This window comes from Sinocyclocheilus grahami, unplaced genomic scaffold (genome assembly GCF_001515645.1).
Source record: "Sinocyclocheilus grahami isolate Dianchi unplaced genomic scaffold, SAMN03320097.WGS_v1.1 scaffold28.1, whole genome shotgun sequence".
In the NCBI taxonomy this organism is placed as follows: domain Eukaryota; kingdom Metazoa; phylum Chordata; class Actinopteri; order Cypriniformes; family Cyprinidae; genus Sinocyclocheilus; species Sinocyclocheilus grahami.
In genome coordinates, this window is record NW_015505207.1 from 103,421 (window position 1) to 115,863 (window position 12,443).

General features: G+C 36.9%; 4 protein-coding genes across 4 annotated transcripts; all 4 read right to left on the reverse strand.

Moving 5' to 3' along the window:
• Positions 1–301: 301 nt before the first annotated feature.
• On the reverse strand, positions 302–1,159 carry LOC107568737 (beta-crystallin S-1-like). Its single transcript, XM_016254731.1, has 3 exons — positions 1,072–1,159; positions 748–990; positions 302–647 (listed from the first exon to the last, which is right to left on the reverse strand). The coding sequence occupies exons 1-3, from the start codon at positions 1,078–1,080 to the stop codon at positions 375–377; spliced, it is 525 nt and encodes a 174-aa protein (XP_016110217.1). The 5' UTR covers positions 1,081–1,159; the 3' UTR covers positions 302–374.
• Positions 1,160–2,719: 1,560 nt separating this feature from the next.
• Positions 2,720–3,807, reverse strand: LOC107568746 (gamma-crystallin M2-like). The gene is made up of 3 exons (XM_016254742.1): positions 3,702–3,807; positions 3,262–3,504; positions 2,720–3,062 (listed from the first exon to the last, which is right to left on the reverse strand). The coding sequence occupies exons 1-3, from the start codon at positions 3,801–3,803 to the stop codon at positions 2,787–2,789; spliced, it is 621 nt and encodes a 206-aa protein (XP_016110228.1). The 5' UTR covers positions 3,804–3,807; the 3' UTR covers positions 2,720–2,786.
• Positions 3,808–4,616: 809 nt separating this feature from the next.
• LOC107568797 (uncharacterized protein C2orf80) lies at positions 4,617–6,149 on the reverse strand. The gene is made up of 7 exons (XM_016254785.1): positions 6,088–6,149; positions 5,834–5,916; positions 5,645–5,735; positions 5,487–5,564; positions 5,091–5,178; positions 4,848–4,954; positions 4,617–4,693 (listed from the first exon to the last, which is right to left on the reverse strand). The coding sequence occupies exons 1-7, from the start codon at positions 6,100–6,102 to the stop codon at positions 4,625–4,627; spliced, it is 531 nt and encodes a 176-aa protein (XP_016110271.1). The 5' UTR covers positions 6,103–6,149; the 3' UTR covers positions 4,617–4,624.
• A 1,233-nt stretch (positions 6,150–7,382) lies between these two features.
• LOC107568829 (shugoshin-like 2) lies at positions 7,383–12,431 on the reverse strand. Its single transcript, XM_016254818.1, has 8 exons — positions 11,941–12,431; positions 11,751–11,861; positions 11,468–11,643; positions 11,195–11,272; positions 10,924–10,963; positions 8,168–10,135; positions 7,634–7,742; positions 7,383–7,483 (listed from the first exon to the last, which is right to left on the reverse strand). Coding segments are annotated over exons 1-8 (2,550 nt in total). The 5' UTR covers positions 12,008–12,431; the 3' UTR covers positions 7,383–7,482.
• Between the last annotated feature and the right edge of the window lie 12 nt (positions 12,432–12,443).

Consider the following 12,443-nt stretch of genomic DNA (forward strand, 5'->3'; position numbering starts at 1 on the left):
TAACAGTCCTACTTTTTAATGTTTATCTATATAAACATTGTATTAGACATAAGCCATATTATTTTTAAGCACGTTTTCTACACTTCATCTGTTTATCATTAGTTATTTGCCATGAGTGAGCATTAATATACAGCACAAGCAGATAGATACAACGCTTGAAACCTGTCTCATGGAGGAAAATGTCTCTATAGTTTTATTCAGTTCTCCGAACAGTGTCAAGCAGTCTGGCAGCCTATAGCAAGAGTCGTCATCAGGCACGGACTCCTCCAGGTAGAGGGTGCAAGAACAAAACTCAAGACACTTGAGCACAGACACCATTTTATTTAGTGTGTGAAAAAGGGCATACAGCAGACATTTCACAAGGACTCCTTTCATTAGAGATCCATGATTCGTCTGATGGAGCCCATCCTCGAACTCATGCCGCCCCAGTCACTGTACTTCCTGTACTCGCCGGGCCTCAGGTAGAAATGCCTGCCTGTGTAGTTGGGCTGCTCATAACCAAGCCAGTGACCATCCATCACATGGCAGGAATGGAAGTCGGACATGTTGAAGCGATCCGTGAGGTTGGGGCAATCGTCCTCAAGCTCCATCATCCTGCCACCCATGTCCTGGCGCTCATAGAGCCTCATTCTGAAGGGCCCACCATGCTTATGGGTACAAAAAAAACAGGAAGTTAAGGCTGAGTACTTAATTTCAATATGTTAAAACAAGAACATTTATACTTCAGATAACAATTAACTTCTTTACCACTGGGATCATACGACAGGATCTGACGCAATCATTCATTCCCATCGTACGCATGTAATCAGGGTACTCGCCCCTTCTCAGAAAATACTGGCATCCTATGAAATTGGTTCGGTCATAGACCATGAAGCAACCGCTTTCCACTCTGATGGAGTGACAGCGATTGAAGTAGGAATGCAGGTCAGCACAGTCACTCATGCACTCATGATAACGGCCGCCGAAGTTCCTATCCTCGTAAAAGATAATCTAGAGGAAACATTTTACATAATGAGAGCAGCACAATAATAATTCATATATGGCCAATTCGTTATTCTAATTCGTACAGACCTTTCCCATGTTTGTGTAGGCTTTGAACTTTTTCCTATGTAGGTGCCAAACGCTGCTGGAACTATAAATATATATCCAAGAAAATAATGGTACTATTGTTTGTGTTGTCATTTAAATCACAGTGTACTCATGTCAGCAGAAACTGTACAGGAATATTGCAAACGTGGACAGTTTTACCCCAAACAATCACTTTGATTGCCTCTGTAAAAGCTGCTGGAAAAGTCTGGGAATAACAATAGTGTTATTTGTCTGCATTTATTTTAACATTACATATCACAAGTCTGTTTATATGTTTAAATAAGAACGTTTAATTGTTACTGAAAGGTTTTGTTCTTGAAATTGTGAAATGCCTTTAGTATAGCCGATAGTGGATGTTTATGAGGAAATCTATTCAAGAAATATTTGTATGTAGTTTTGTCAACGAAAGTCCCATTGCCATGATCTATCTCACTAACAAGTGTATTGCAGCAATTATTCTAACTCTTTATCCAGTGTAAGATGGCTACCTAATTAAAATAAGGCCTAACAGAAGACATCAAGGCTTTGTCAGTGATTGAATATGTTACCAGAATGAAACGTTCACGTAATTGCCATTAGAAAAGTTGAGTTTGTAGGGATCAAAACCTTTGTTACAATGTTATGGTGGCTTCCTACTGTCCATACTGTATATCATTTCTTTGACTTCTAAAACATGCTATAAATTGATATTGATATGTAATGCTTACAGTGTAGTTTTAAATAATTTACACTGGCAAGCATAAGGGAATACTAATCCTTTAGGAATTAAAGCTTCTACCCACAGATGCCATACAGCCTGAAATCTATATACAGTGGTGTGAAAACTTTTGGGGAAATACTCTGTGGACTGACGAGACAAAAGTTGAACATTTTGGAATGTGTGTGTCCCATTACGTCTGGCGTAAAAGTAAAACTGCATTTCAGAAAAAGAACATCGTACCAACAGTAAAATATGGTGGTGGTAGTGTGATGGTCTGGGGCTGTTTTGCTGCTTCAGGACCTGGAAGACTTGCTGTGATAAATGGAACCATGAATTCTGCTGTTTACCAAAAAATCCTGAAGGAGAATGTCCGGCCGTCTGTTCGTGACCTCAAGCTGAAGTGAACTTGGGTTCTGCAGCAGGACAGTGATCCAAACACACCAGCAATTCCACCTCTGAATGGCTGAAGAAAAACAAAATGAAGACTTTGGCGGTTCATGCTCGAAAACCCTCCAATGTGGCTGAATTACAACAATTCTGCATAGATGAGTGGACCAAAATTCCTCCACAGCGCTGTAACAGACTCATTGCAAGTTATCGCAAACGCTTGATTGCAGTTGTTGCTGCTAAGGGTGGCCCAACCAGTTATTAGGTTTAGGGGGCAAACACTTTTTCACACGGGGCCATGTAGTTTTGGATTTTGTTTTCCCTTAATAATAAAAACCTTCATTTAAAAACTGCATGTTGTGTTCACTTGTTATCTTTTACTAATATTTAAATTTGTTTGATGATCTGAAACATTAAAGTGTGACAAACGTGCAAAAAAATAAATGAGGAAGGGGGCCAACACTTTTTCACACCACTGTATGTTTGATCATGGACAGCTGTAGTAATCAACACCTGCAGCATGAATACATACACTGCCAAGCATTTTGCTTTGTGACATTTTATTGACAAGTTAATGCCAGAAAAGACAATTATTTTCATAATGTGAACTCTAAAAATCAGTGATCCTGCAGAAGGAGCCAATGGCGGCACACATGGCACCCCAGTTATTGAACTTGCGATACTCGCCAGGAGGCATGAAATACTGACGGCCTCGATAACTGGGGTGCTCATAGAAGGTCCAGTAGCCCTCCATGACATTGCAAGAGTGAACGCTGCGGCACTGGAAACTTTCATGAATGGACTTGCAGTCATCACTGAATTCCATCATCTGACCTTGAAAATCTGGTCGATCATAGATCCGGATGCAGTAGGATCCATCACTTTTCTGCAAAATATTTCAAAAGATGTTTTAAATAAAGGTTAAATGGCTTAGAGTTTGAATGTCTGCAATGAAAATGTGTACAACAACACAAAATGCAACAGATTTACACAGCATGGATACTGAGAACTAGAGTTTTCTGTGGCAGAACAGTGAACAACAAAAATTGAATAATAAAATAGAATAAAACATGCATTCTACTCACATAAGAAAATGTACGGCATGAGCGAATGGTGTCATTGTAGCCCATCCAGCGGTGGTATTCAGGATATTCACCTCTGGTTAGCACATACTGGAAACCAGAGTAGTTGGGTCTTTCATACAAGACCCAGCAGCCACTCTCCACTCTGATAGAGTTGCATCGACTGAAATGAGGGTGCATGTCTGGGCAGTCTGTGTCGCACTCATAGGAGCGACCTTGGAAGTTTCTCTCCTCATAAAAGACAATCTGAAATCAAGAGATGTCACAGATTACAGCAAATTAAACAGACAACTGTAACAGGTCTGTTGTTCTGTGTATAGTCATAGTAGCATTCATTATAATTAGCATTTCAGCATTAGCAACTGTTCAATCAAATGCTAATCTAAACTTTCCTTAAGAAATGCAAAAATAATGAAGTTATCATTTTTGACGGTTTCATTTACCTTACTCATTTTGATGTGAGCCTCTGGAAACAGTCCTAAACATGAGAAACAGTCATACAAACTAGGGCACAAGGTTTCAGCTTTATAAACCACCATCAACATGGTGGATCAAACTTTATTTGCTCTTTCAATGACTGGGATTTGGCATTCTGATGGTGGTGCCAACCTCTTAATCCTATCCATAGATTTAAAAGCCCTGATTCATCAAATCAAAATTCCTAGCTGGCAAATTACTGACCTCAGCTGCCCTCCTCTGTTTTGATCCAGACACTAATGAGATGCTTTATGTGATGGAATTATTGCTTATGACATGGAATGCATCAACATCCAAAAATGTCTGTAACACACCACATGTTGCAGAGTTCATAAAGTAATAGTTCAAGAATTTTATTGATTACTGTAAACTTAACATTGAATCTTCTTTCACATGTCAAATGAAAATGCATGGGCAAATTTATTATTATTCACACCTTCTATTTCTAAAATAACACTATGTATGAACACTTTGGACTAACACTAAGAAAGTCGGTAAAAAGTATTATTGGTATTTATAAACTAAACCATGTCAATTGATCTGCTGTCTTTATTATTACCTGCACTGTCAAAAAAAATCAAAAGTTGAGAAAACTAAAAAGAAGTTTAAGGCAACTAGCTTCAGCACATTATTGAGTTTTCTGAACTTGTTGTTTTCCATTTATACAACAAAAAGTTGAGAAAACAAAAATCTCCTACAAAAACAAGAAAAAACCTTAAACTTTTAAGTTTTCTCAACTTTTGATTTTTTACAGTGTGGCTGTGAACAAAGTCTCAGGAAAGAACTAATATTTTATCAACAAGGACAAAGGAGGACAAACCTGAAATAATGTTACATGTGTTTAATAAACAATGAAAATGAATATTTGCTTGTTATACAGCTGCTGTTTTCAGTCCTGCAGAGATTCTTGCGAGCCCTCATAGTTTGCGGTTTCATCTTTTAAGGAGTCCTCGCTATCCTGTATTCGACACAAAATATAGGTGCAAAAATTCTAGTACACAATCTGAGCACATGATGCCAGTATTTTTTTTTTACTTTTTCAGTACATTATATTACTGTATGGGTCATAACAGATTGTGGTAAAATGTGAGGAACAGCTGACCAACACTCACACTAAATGAGGAGCTAGAAGAGGAGGTGGAGGAGGACTCCAGTTTCTCTGTTACTGGAGAGACCTCCTGTTTACAGTGTTCCTTGATCCAGCGTTTCAGTACCTGGGCTGATGAAGAGAGTAAATTAAATACTTTAATAGGATAAAGAAAGCATTTTGTTCTGTTGTTAATGATCACTTTTTAATACTGTATTAAATAATACTGTATTATATTAATGGATTTGATTGCTATGAAGGCACATACTGTGTTTTCTTGAGTGGTCTACTGCTTTGAATGAACTGAGCATAGCAAATGGATGATAAGAGAGGGAGAATGGGTGAACAATGTTGCCCTGTAGAGAAAAGTGTCAGAAATCACAAAATATATACATATATATATATATATAGAGAGAGAGAGAGAGAGACATTTTATTAAAATTAGATTGCTTCAATTCAATTCAATTACTAAACAAACAAAATGTAATCTTTCAGAAATTTGCAGAGGCTCCCAAATGGGTCCCTCTTGGTTGAGAACCACTGCATGATGTAAAGTGCCAGACTAAACAACATTTTCAGACCGGGTGTATATAATTCCCACTCATCCAGCGTGACATTTGTTCACTCAGGTGACAAGCATAATATAATAAATACTGTAACATACCTTAGCATGATTATGAGGGTAAGATGCCACTGGTTTGCAATTGTACAGAGACAGAATGTCTTCTATAGGTAAGCTGTTCTGAAAATGAGAGAACAATGATATGGCTTGTGTTGTGGACAAAAACACAAATGTTGTTGAAACTGCTTACTTATCCTTACCAGAAGCATTCCAGCAAAGGAAGAAAGGATCATCGCTTCTCTTTCCAGGTGATTAGGGTACTGGCTAATATGTCTTAAACTGCCAATTCCTCTACAAACAACATATCATTGCCAAATGTGAGGCAAAACACTGCACATAAAAATAAATCTATTGCACAAATACAAATACCATTTATATAAATTACTCACATGTAGTCATTCTCAGCTGCATTCTTCCCATTATCTTTACTGAGCCACCACAAAGCCACACTTATAGCCAAGTCATAATGGGCCTATATAAATATGCAGATGTATTTAGAACAAGTCCTAAGCTTGAATCTTCTTTTTCCATTTTTTTATTATAACGCAAGACATAAAAACAACAGCAACTAATATCTATACTCTCTCAATAAGACAAACCTGTCCTTTGAAATTAAACTTTCATTTTAATATCGATCACTTACCAAATCATCTAACATTGTAGAAGTGCTTTTTCCCTTCGGATCAAAACCAGTTTCTCTGAGTCGCTGTCCAATATATTCATCACTAAAAAAAGTTTTTAAAAAGCTTTGTTCTGAAAGTGTTCTTACAAATGAACAATTTATGATCACTTTATCCTGATACAGTACAGTGAATTTATTTCATGTTACTTACAGCAAAGTTTTAACATCTCTCTTCACTCGCTTGACCTCCATTTTTCAGACACTTGAAATACTTAATTCTAAACGTCTTTATTTCAAGATTTAGTCAGGAAATAGCAGAAATCCCATTAAAACAGCAACATTAGGAAAAAGAAACCTTACAAGTTTTTTAAAAAAAGCACCAGGAGTATAACTTTACCTAGTAGTTAATCCTCTGCCAGGGGCAACACTAAACACAGGAAGCAAACTTCAAACTATATTTTGGCTTCCTACTAACAGGAAAAGTGAGATGAACATTTGACAGGATATCTAACACACAAGTGTTAGGTTACCAAAAGCATCTGAGATTAACATTTGGAAGAAATTACAAATTGGGATGCTCTAAAAAAAATGATTAAATAAAAAACAGTCTGTGACTATAAGCCCATAACATTTGAATTCAATGCATTTGCTTAAAACAAATAGATCACCTCAACAGATAGAAAGTAATCATTTTCTTGAAAACACATTGAAAGAAAGCTCATTGAAACTTACCTAAAACTCAGATACCAACACTTCCTGACAGCACAATAAGATAACTATATATCAGCAGTTTTAGTCTGCTCTCATACAATATAAACCGGTTAAACAGACACTCCTACTCTGTCTCAAAATTGTAGTCGTCTCAGGTGAACAGTCCTCTAAATTATTCAATCAGTCCTTCAATCACTTTAACACTGTTGGCCAGTGCCTGGTTACATAACACACAGACTCAACTTTCCTACATATATCTTGATAGGAAAGAGATGAGGAAATGAACACAGCTGACTTCCATATGACCAGTATGAATGCAACAGAGGGATGGAAAGCAGAATTAACAATAAAATAGAATAGAGCATCTTAATAGAGCAGGTTCTCTTTATTAACCAATAAAATAATCTAAAATTTACAAATTTTTTCCTATATACACACAAGAATGAAACTAAGCTGAGATCTGAAGGCAAGTTAACAGCTGTGATTTACTTTAAATCACATTGTGATTACTTTAAAATCCATCTTAAACATTTGCATTACATAAAAAAGACAAAATCAAATCAAATGAAATACCAAAGGAAAGTCTGAAATCAATAAATGGGAAAATCACTCCTAAACTCGTTTCTTCTTCTTTTTCTTTTTGTCTTTGAACACTGGAGAGTTTAAGAATTGTATATCAGAGTATTTGTCCCCACGCCTCATCTTTCTGTTGAAAAACAACAACAACAACAACAACAACAATCAATTCAAAATTATCCAAAATCATTAAAAAAAAAATAATCTGTATTAAGACATAAATACATTATATTTTATTGCATTACATTAGATTGTGTTATATCATTCAAGTGTAACTCACCAGTTGAGGGTTGGTTCTTTGTAAGAGACTGGTGCTGCTCTTCTCCGTGTTCTCCCGCAATCAGAGTTATGCCCTGTATTTGTTAGACTCTTCATAACCCTGCCTTCTTCTGTTCGCAGAATGAAAATAAATATATAAGATACAAACAAATATAAGACATATGTGAAATTGAAAAAAAGGGGAAAATAAAAATTAAATAGTCTCAAATTCATCTGTATTAAAAGCGATTTAAAAGAATCTGAGGGTGCAAAAAAATCGCCTTTAAAGTTGTCCAAATGAAGTTCTTAGCCATGCATATTACTAATCAAAACGTATTTTTGATATATTTACAGTAGGAAATTTACAAAATATCTTCATGGAACATGGCATAAAATAAAAATCGATAATTTTGACCCATACAAAGTATTTTTGGCTATTGCTACAAATATACCCCAGCGACTTAAGACTGGTTTTGTGGTCCATGGTCACATACGTATTATTGTTTCTCCTTAAAAATACAAACATTGGCAAATCATTTAGACTTATAAGGTTTACCTGGAGCTTGGTGCCTCAAGTCTGAGTCCTGGTCCTGGTAAATGTTCATAGTTTGACAGCGGGTCTCTGGTTGAGGGCTGTGGGCAGAGCTTTCATCTAAGAGTGCTTCAGTGTAACCATCAAGGGTCTCCCAGGGAGGCCTCTCTTCTGTGAATTGAAGGTCTTTTGTGTGTCCACTAAAACCATCTGAAGTCACATTGTATTTTTCCATGACAAACATGCTTCTGTTCAAAACAGGTGAAACATTATCCGTTTCATTAGTAAAAAGATCATGTTCACAAATGTCGCTGGAAGCCCCACTGTCAGTCTTTTCCATAAGGGGTGATTCATCACAAGATGAAACAACGTATGTTTTCCTGCACCTGCCCTCAAGTGCTTCGTTGGTTTGATCCAGATTTATGCAAAGTGAGTCTACGTTGATATGGTCAGTCTGATCTAGCTCGTCAACAGAGGAAGGGGAACTTATTTCAAGGGTTTCAGCATTATGTTCATCCCCGAGGTCCTCCTTTGAGGCTGAGCAATGAGATATTACTGGTAGCTGTAAAGTATTAGACAAAGACCTGCATCCTGCTCCATTCTGAAGATCAGTCTCATCTTGCCTTTTTGTCAACACAGTTTCATCCACACTCACAGCACAACGGTTTTGTTTCTTTGTTAATGCTTTGGGTTTTTCTCTTGGTGCAGTCGCTGCGTTCTTCTTTTTTATTTTATCTGCCCCCTCTTTTCTGTGTTTTTTGGCTTTGCCAGCCACTGATGACATAAATTCAGAGGGTTCCTGTACAAGGCTGGCATTCACATCTTGTGAACATTTGGGATGATAGGTGTTTTCTGTCAATATTTCATGAAAATCATGCTCTGGCTCCTTGTGCTGTTGTGCAACATTATCTGAACCAATACTGAGGTGCGTCATTTGGGTTTCTGATATTACTTCCTGTAAACCTTCCAGTCTGTTGGGATCTTCTAATATATTGGTTTCATTCAAAAATGAATTCCTGTTGATTAATGATTGACTTGCCTGTATCACAATTGTTCCTTTGTTTTTCTGTGTCTTGCACTTTTCAGACTGAGGAAGAGGGTGTGCTGGAGTTTTGTTTTTATGTTTTTGAACTGCGGTCTCACCGACATGGACATCCGTACAAGCAGCCGCTGGGCATAAAGTACTGGCAGATTGAACATTTTCATGCATATCCGATAAACTGTGATCCATCATAAGGGACAAGACTTTGGTCTTCCTGCTCTTCTGAGGTTTTAGCTCTACTTGATCTATAATTGTTCTCCTGGTTTCCCGGGTAGCATGGGACTCTTTAGCTTTGCTTTTAGCAGCTTTATTTGAAATATTTCCATGTGAAGGCATTGCCTTGCTTCTTTCAGAATTCTGAAGCTCAGGATCACTAAAACAGTCATTAAAAATGCCATGAGGATCTTGGGAGATCAGGTATGTTTTTCTTGGATCTGGGTTTGATTCTTTTAGTTTACATGTGCGTCTGCTACTTTTAGTACAACGAGAGGTGACGTGAGTCTTCCTGCGTGCAGTTATTGAATCTATTTGCTGCCCATTCTCCACCTCTCTCTGAACAGTGGGAGAGCACTGCTGTGTGACAGCAGTCATCTCTTTTGGCACAGCTGATGTATATTCTAATCTACTAAATTCAAATGGTGAGTCTTCCTTCGCAGATATAAACTCACTACCTTTTTCTGATAGACTCACATCCTTCTTTTTCTGGTGTTCTTCTGTAACTCTAGAGGTTTTTCTGGCATTTGTTTCAACTGTTACTATTTCAGCAGCACTGTCACTAATGGTCATCTCCATTTCAGAGTCATATATGGTGTTTTGCTGTGCTGAACTATCTCTCTCTTGGCTGGGAGCATCACCGGCTGAATTCACTGGTACAGACTGAACATGATGCTGCTGTGGACACAAAGTTCTGTCTTGCAAACTCTCAACCTCTCCCATTTCAATGATTTGGTCTGAAAAATAAATCACAAATTAAAATACACCATCAAGAGACTCATTTTGTTAGCAGTAATGTACAAAGAAATTAATATTAGCTCAATTTCTATGAGTTGAATTGCCAACCATTCCAACTTAACTAAACTTGACTGACATTCTTAAAGTCAAGTCAAGTCACCTTTATTTATATAGCGCTTTTAACAATACAGATTGTGTCAAAGCAACTGAACAGCATTAATTAGGAAAATAGTGTCAATAATGCAAAATGACAATCGTAAACACTCATTTTTCAGTTAAAGACAGTTCATCATTGAATTCAGTGATGTCATCATCCAGCTCAGTTTATTTTTGCAATCAAGTCAACGATATCGCTGAAAATGAAGTGTCCCCAACTAAGCAAGCCAGAGGCGACAGCGGCAAGGAACCAAAACTCCATCGGTGACAGAATGGAGAAGAGATTAAAGAGATAGTTCACCCAAAAATAAAAATTCCCTAAGCCTTTTATTTATCTTCAGAACACAAATTAGATATTTTTGATGAAATCGGAGAGCTTTCTGACCCTAAATAGACCACAATGCAACTGACACGTTCAAGGCACAGAAAGGTAGTAAGGACGTCGTTAAAATAGTCCATGTGACATCAGTGGTTCAAACGTAATGTTATGAAGCTACGAGAATGCTTTTTGGGTACAAAGAAATGGTATGGGTTTGGAACAACACAAGGGAGAGTAATTAATGAAAGAACTTTCCCTTTTTGGGTGAACTATCCCTTGTGTACAATAAACAGCTACAAATTGTTTTCATACCTTCACTGGTCTTGTCTTCCGAGTCCATATTGTCTGGATCCTTTAAAATAATAATTAGCTTTAATATGAATTATAATAAAAATATTTATTAATAATATTGTGTCTATCTAACAAATAACAAATGTGAACAATCACAGAAGCTTGGCTGAAGTCCTGATAATTATTATTATGCTGATTATTCTTATTATTAACAACCACCACCACCACAACAAAAATAACCATATTATTTAATTATTAGACAAATACATTGACTTTGACATTGACTGCTTACCTCCTCATTACTAAAAATATCAACTGCCTTTGTCATCCAGTTTAGGGAGGAGTCATAAAACTCTCGTATAATTCCAAACTAGAGACAGCAACAACAACAAAAACCTACGTTAACTACATATACTGGTATGAAATATAATGCATGTTCTTTGTTTTTAAAGTCAAGCACAAGCTCAATGTTTTCAAAATCTAGAGTGAATCTTGACTTATGTCTGTACAAGTGTACAGCATATAAATACAGCCATATAGCTGCTTTTCACTGTCACAGACACACCAGTTGTTTGTTTTTATGACGCTGATGAGCAAGATCAAAATGAGTTGTCTGCGCATCTTTCCTCAGTCGCACCACCTCTGCCTCCAGCTCTCTGCTCTTCTGCTTCTGAGCAACAAGAGCCAGAGCCAGAGCCTTGTTGTTGCTTTTCAAAGAAAGCTTGAAGAATGATGAGGTATCTAAGAGATAATAAAGGTCCATTTATTGTCATTGGTCAACTCCTAACATATAAGAGCACAAGCTACATCAGTAATGCAGACAGCCGAATCTGTTCAGCATTTCTTACTGTGTATTTTGGTCTTTATCTTTGCTGCGTACACTGTTGCCGTCTGTTTGCCAATTCTCATGTTTTCCTTCTTCTCTTTAGACGCCATTGCCAGCGTTTTATCATTGGGAGCTGTAATAAAGACATGACTGATAATACCACGGGGGAATAAAACCGTTAACAATAATGAATCTATATTCCGACTACTCACCATTAATAAAAGAAGACGACAAATTCGACTCTTGATGATGTTTATCTTTATACTTGTTAAAATGCATTTCTACTCAGATAACAAATAATGAGCATACAAACGAAATCGGTTTATACTTATTTAAAACTAAACATTTCCGCGGAATCTTAAAAGTCTTCTTCTCTTGCTGTTAATAGCGTTTGTAGAATCAACTGTGCAAGTATCGCCACCTACTGGACTAAATCTGTAACGTGACAAACTTTAGCATGAGAGCCTCGACGGACCTGGAAAATGTCATGAAATTAATAACATAACATAAACAAGTAACGTTATAAAGAATAATAAGAAACAAATAAAGGATAACATAATTACATAAGACAAATATAGAAGATTAGGTGTATTTCAGAATAAAAGCTTAAACACAAAATCGACTTGTGTAACATTGTGCATTTAAACGTGGTAAGAGCATCAAAGACCTTCATGATACAAAACAACACGAATATGACAACACATCGTCCCTACTT

Bases quoted from the DNA above. Each gene is read 5' to 3' on its own strand.
- LOC107568829 (XM_016254818.1), bottom strand. From the start codon at position 12,007: ATGCATTTTAACAAGTATAAAGATAAACATCATCAAGAGTCGAATTTG. The intron at 11,862-11,940 runs GTGAGTAGTCGG...TCTTTATTACAG, and splicing joins GTCGTCTTCTTTTATTAATG to CTCCCAATGATAAAACGCTG. The intron at 7,743-8,167 runs GTAAACCTTATA...TTCTGCGAACAG, and splicing joins CTTGAGGCACCAAGCTCCAG to AAGAAGGCAGGGTTATGAAG.
- LOC107568737 (XM_016254731.1), bottom strand. The intron at 648-747 runs GTAAAGAAGTTA...TGTACCCATAAG, and splicing joins CCTGTCGTATGATCCCAGTG to CATGGTGGGCCCTTCAGAAT.
- LOC107568797 (XM_016254785.1), bottom strand. The intron at 4,955-5,090 runs GTATGTGCCTTC...TCTCTTCATCAG, and splicing joins AGACCACTCAAGAAAACACA to CCCAGGTACTGAAACGCTGG. The intron at 4,694-4,847 runs GTGAGTGTTGGT...TGTCGAATACAG, and splicing joins CTTCTAGCTCCTCATTTAGT to GATAGCGAGGACTCCTTAAA.
- LOC107568746 (XM_016254742.1), bottom strand. From the start codon at position 3,803: ATGTTGATGGTGGTTTATAAAGCTGAAACCTTGTGCCCTAGTTTGTAT. The intron at 3,505-3,701 runs GTAAATGAAACC...TCTTGATTTCAG, and splicing joins CTCACATCAAAATGAGTAAG to ATTGTCTTTTATGAGGAGAG. The intron at 3,063-3,261 runs GTGAGTAGAATG...AATATTTTGCAG, and splicing joins CATGCCGTACATTTTCTTAT to AAAAGTGATGGATCCTACTG.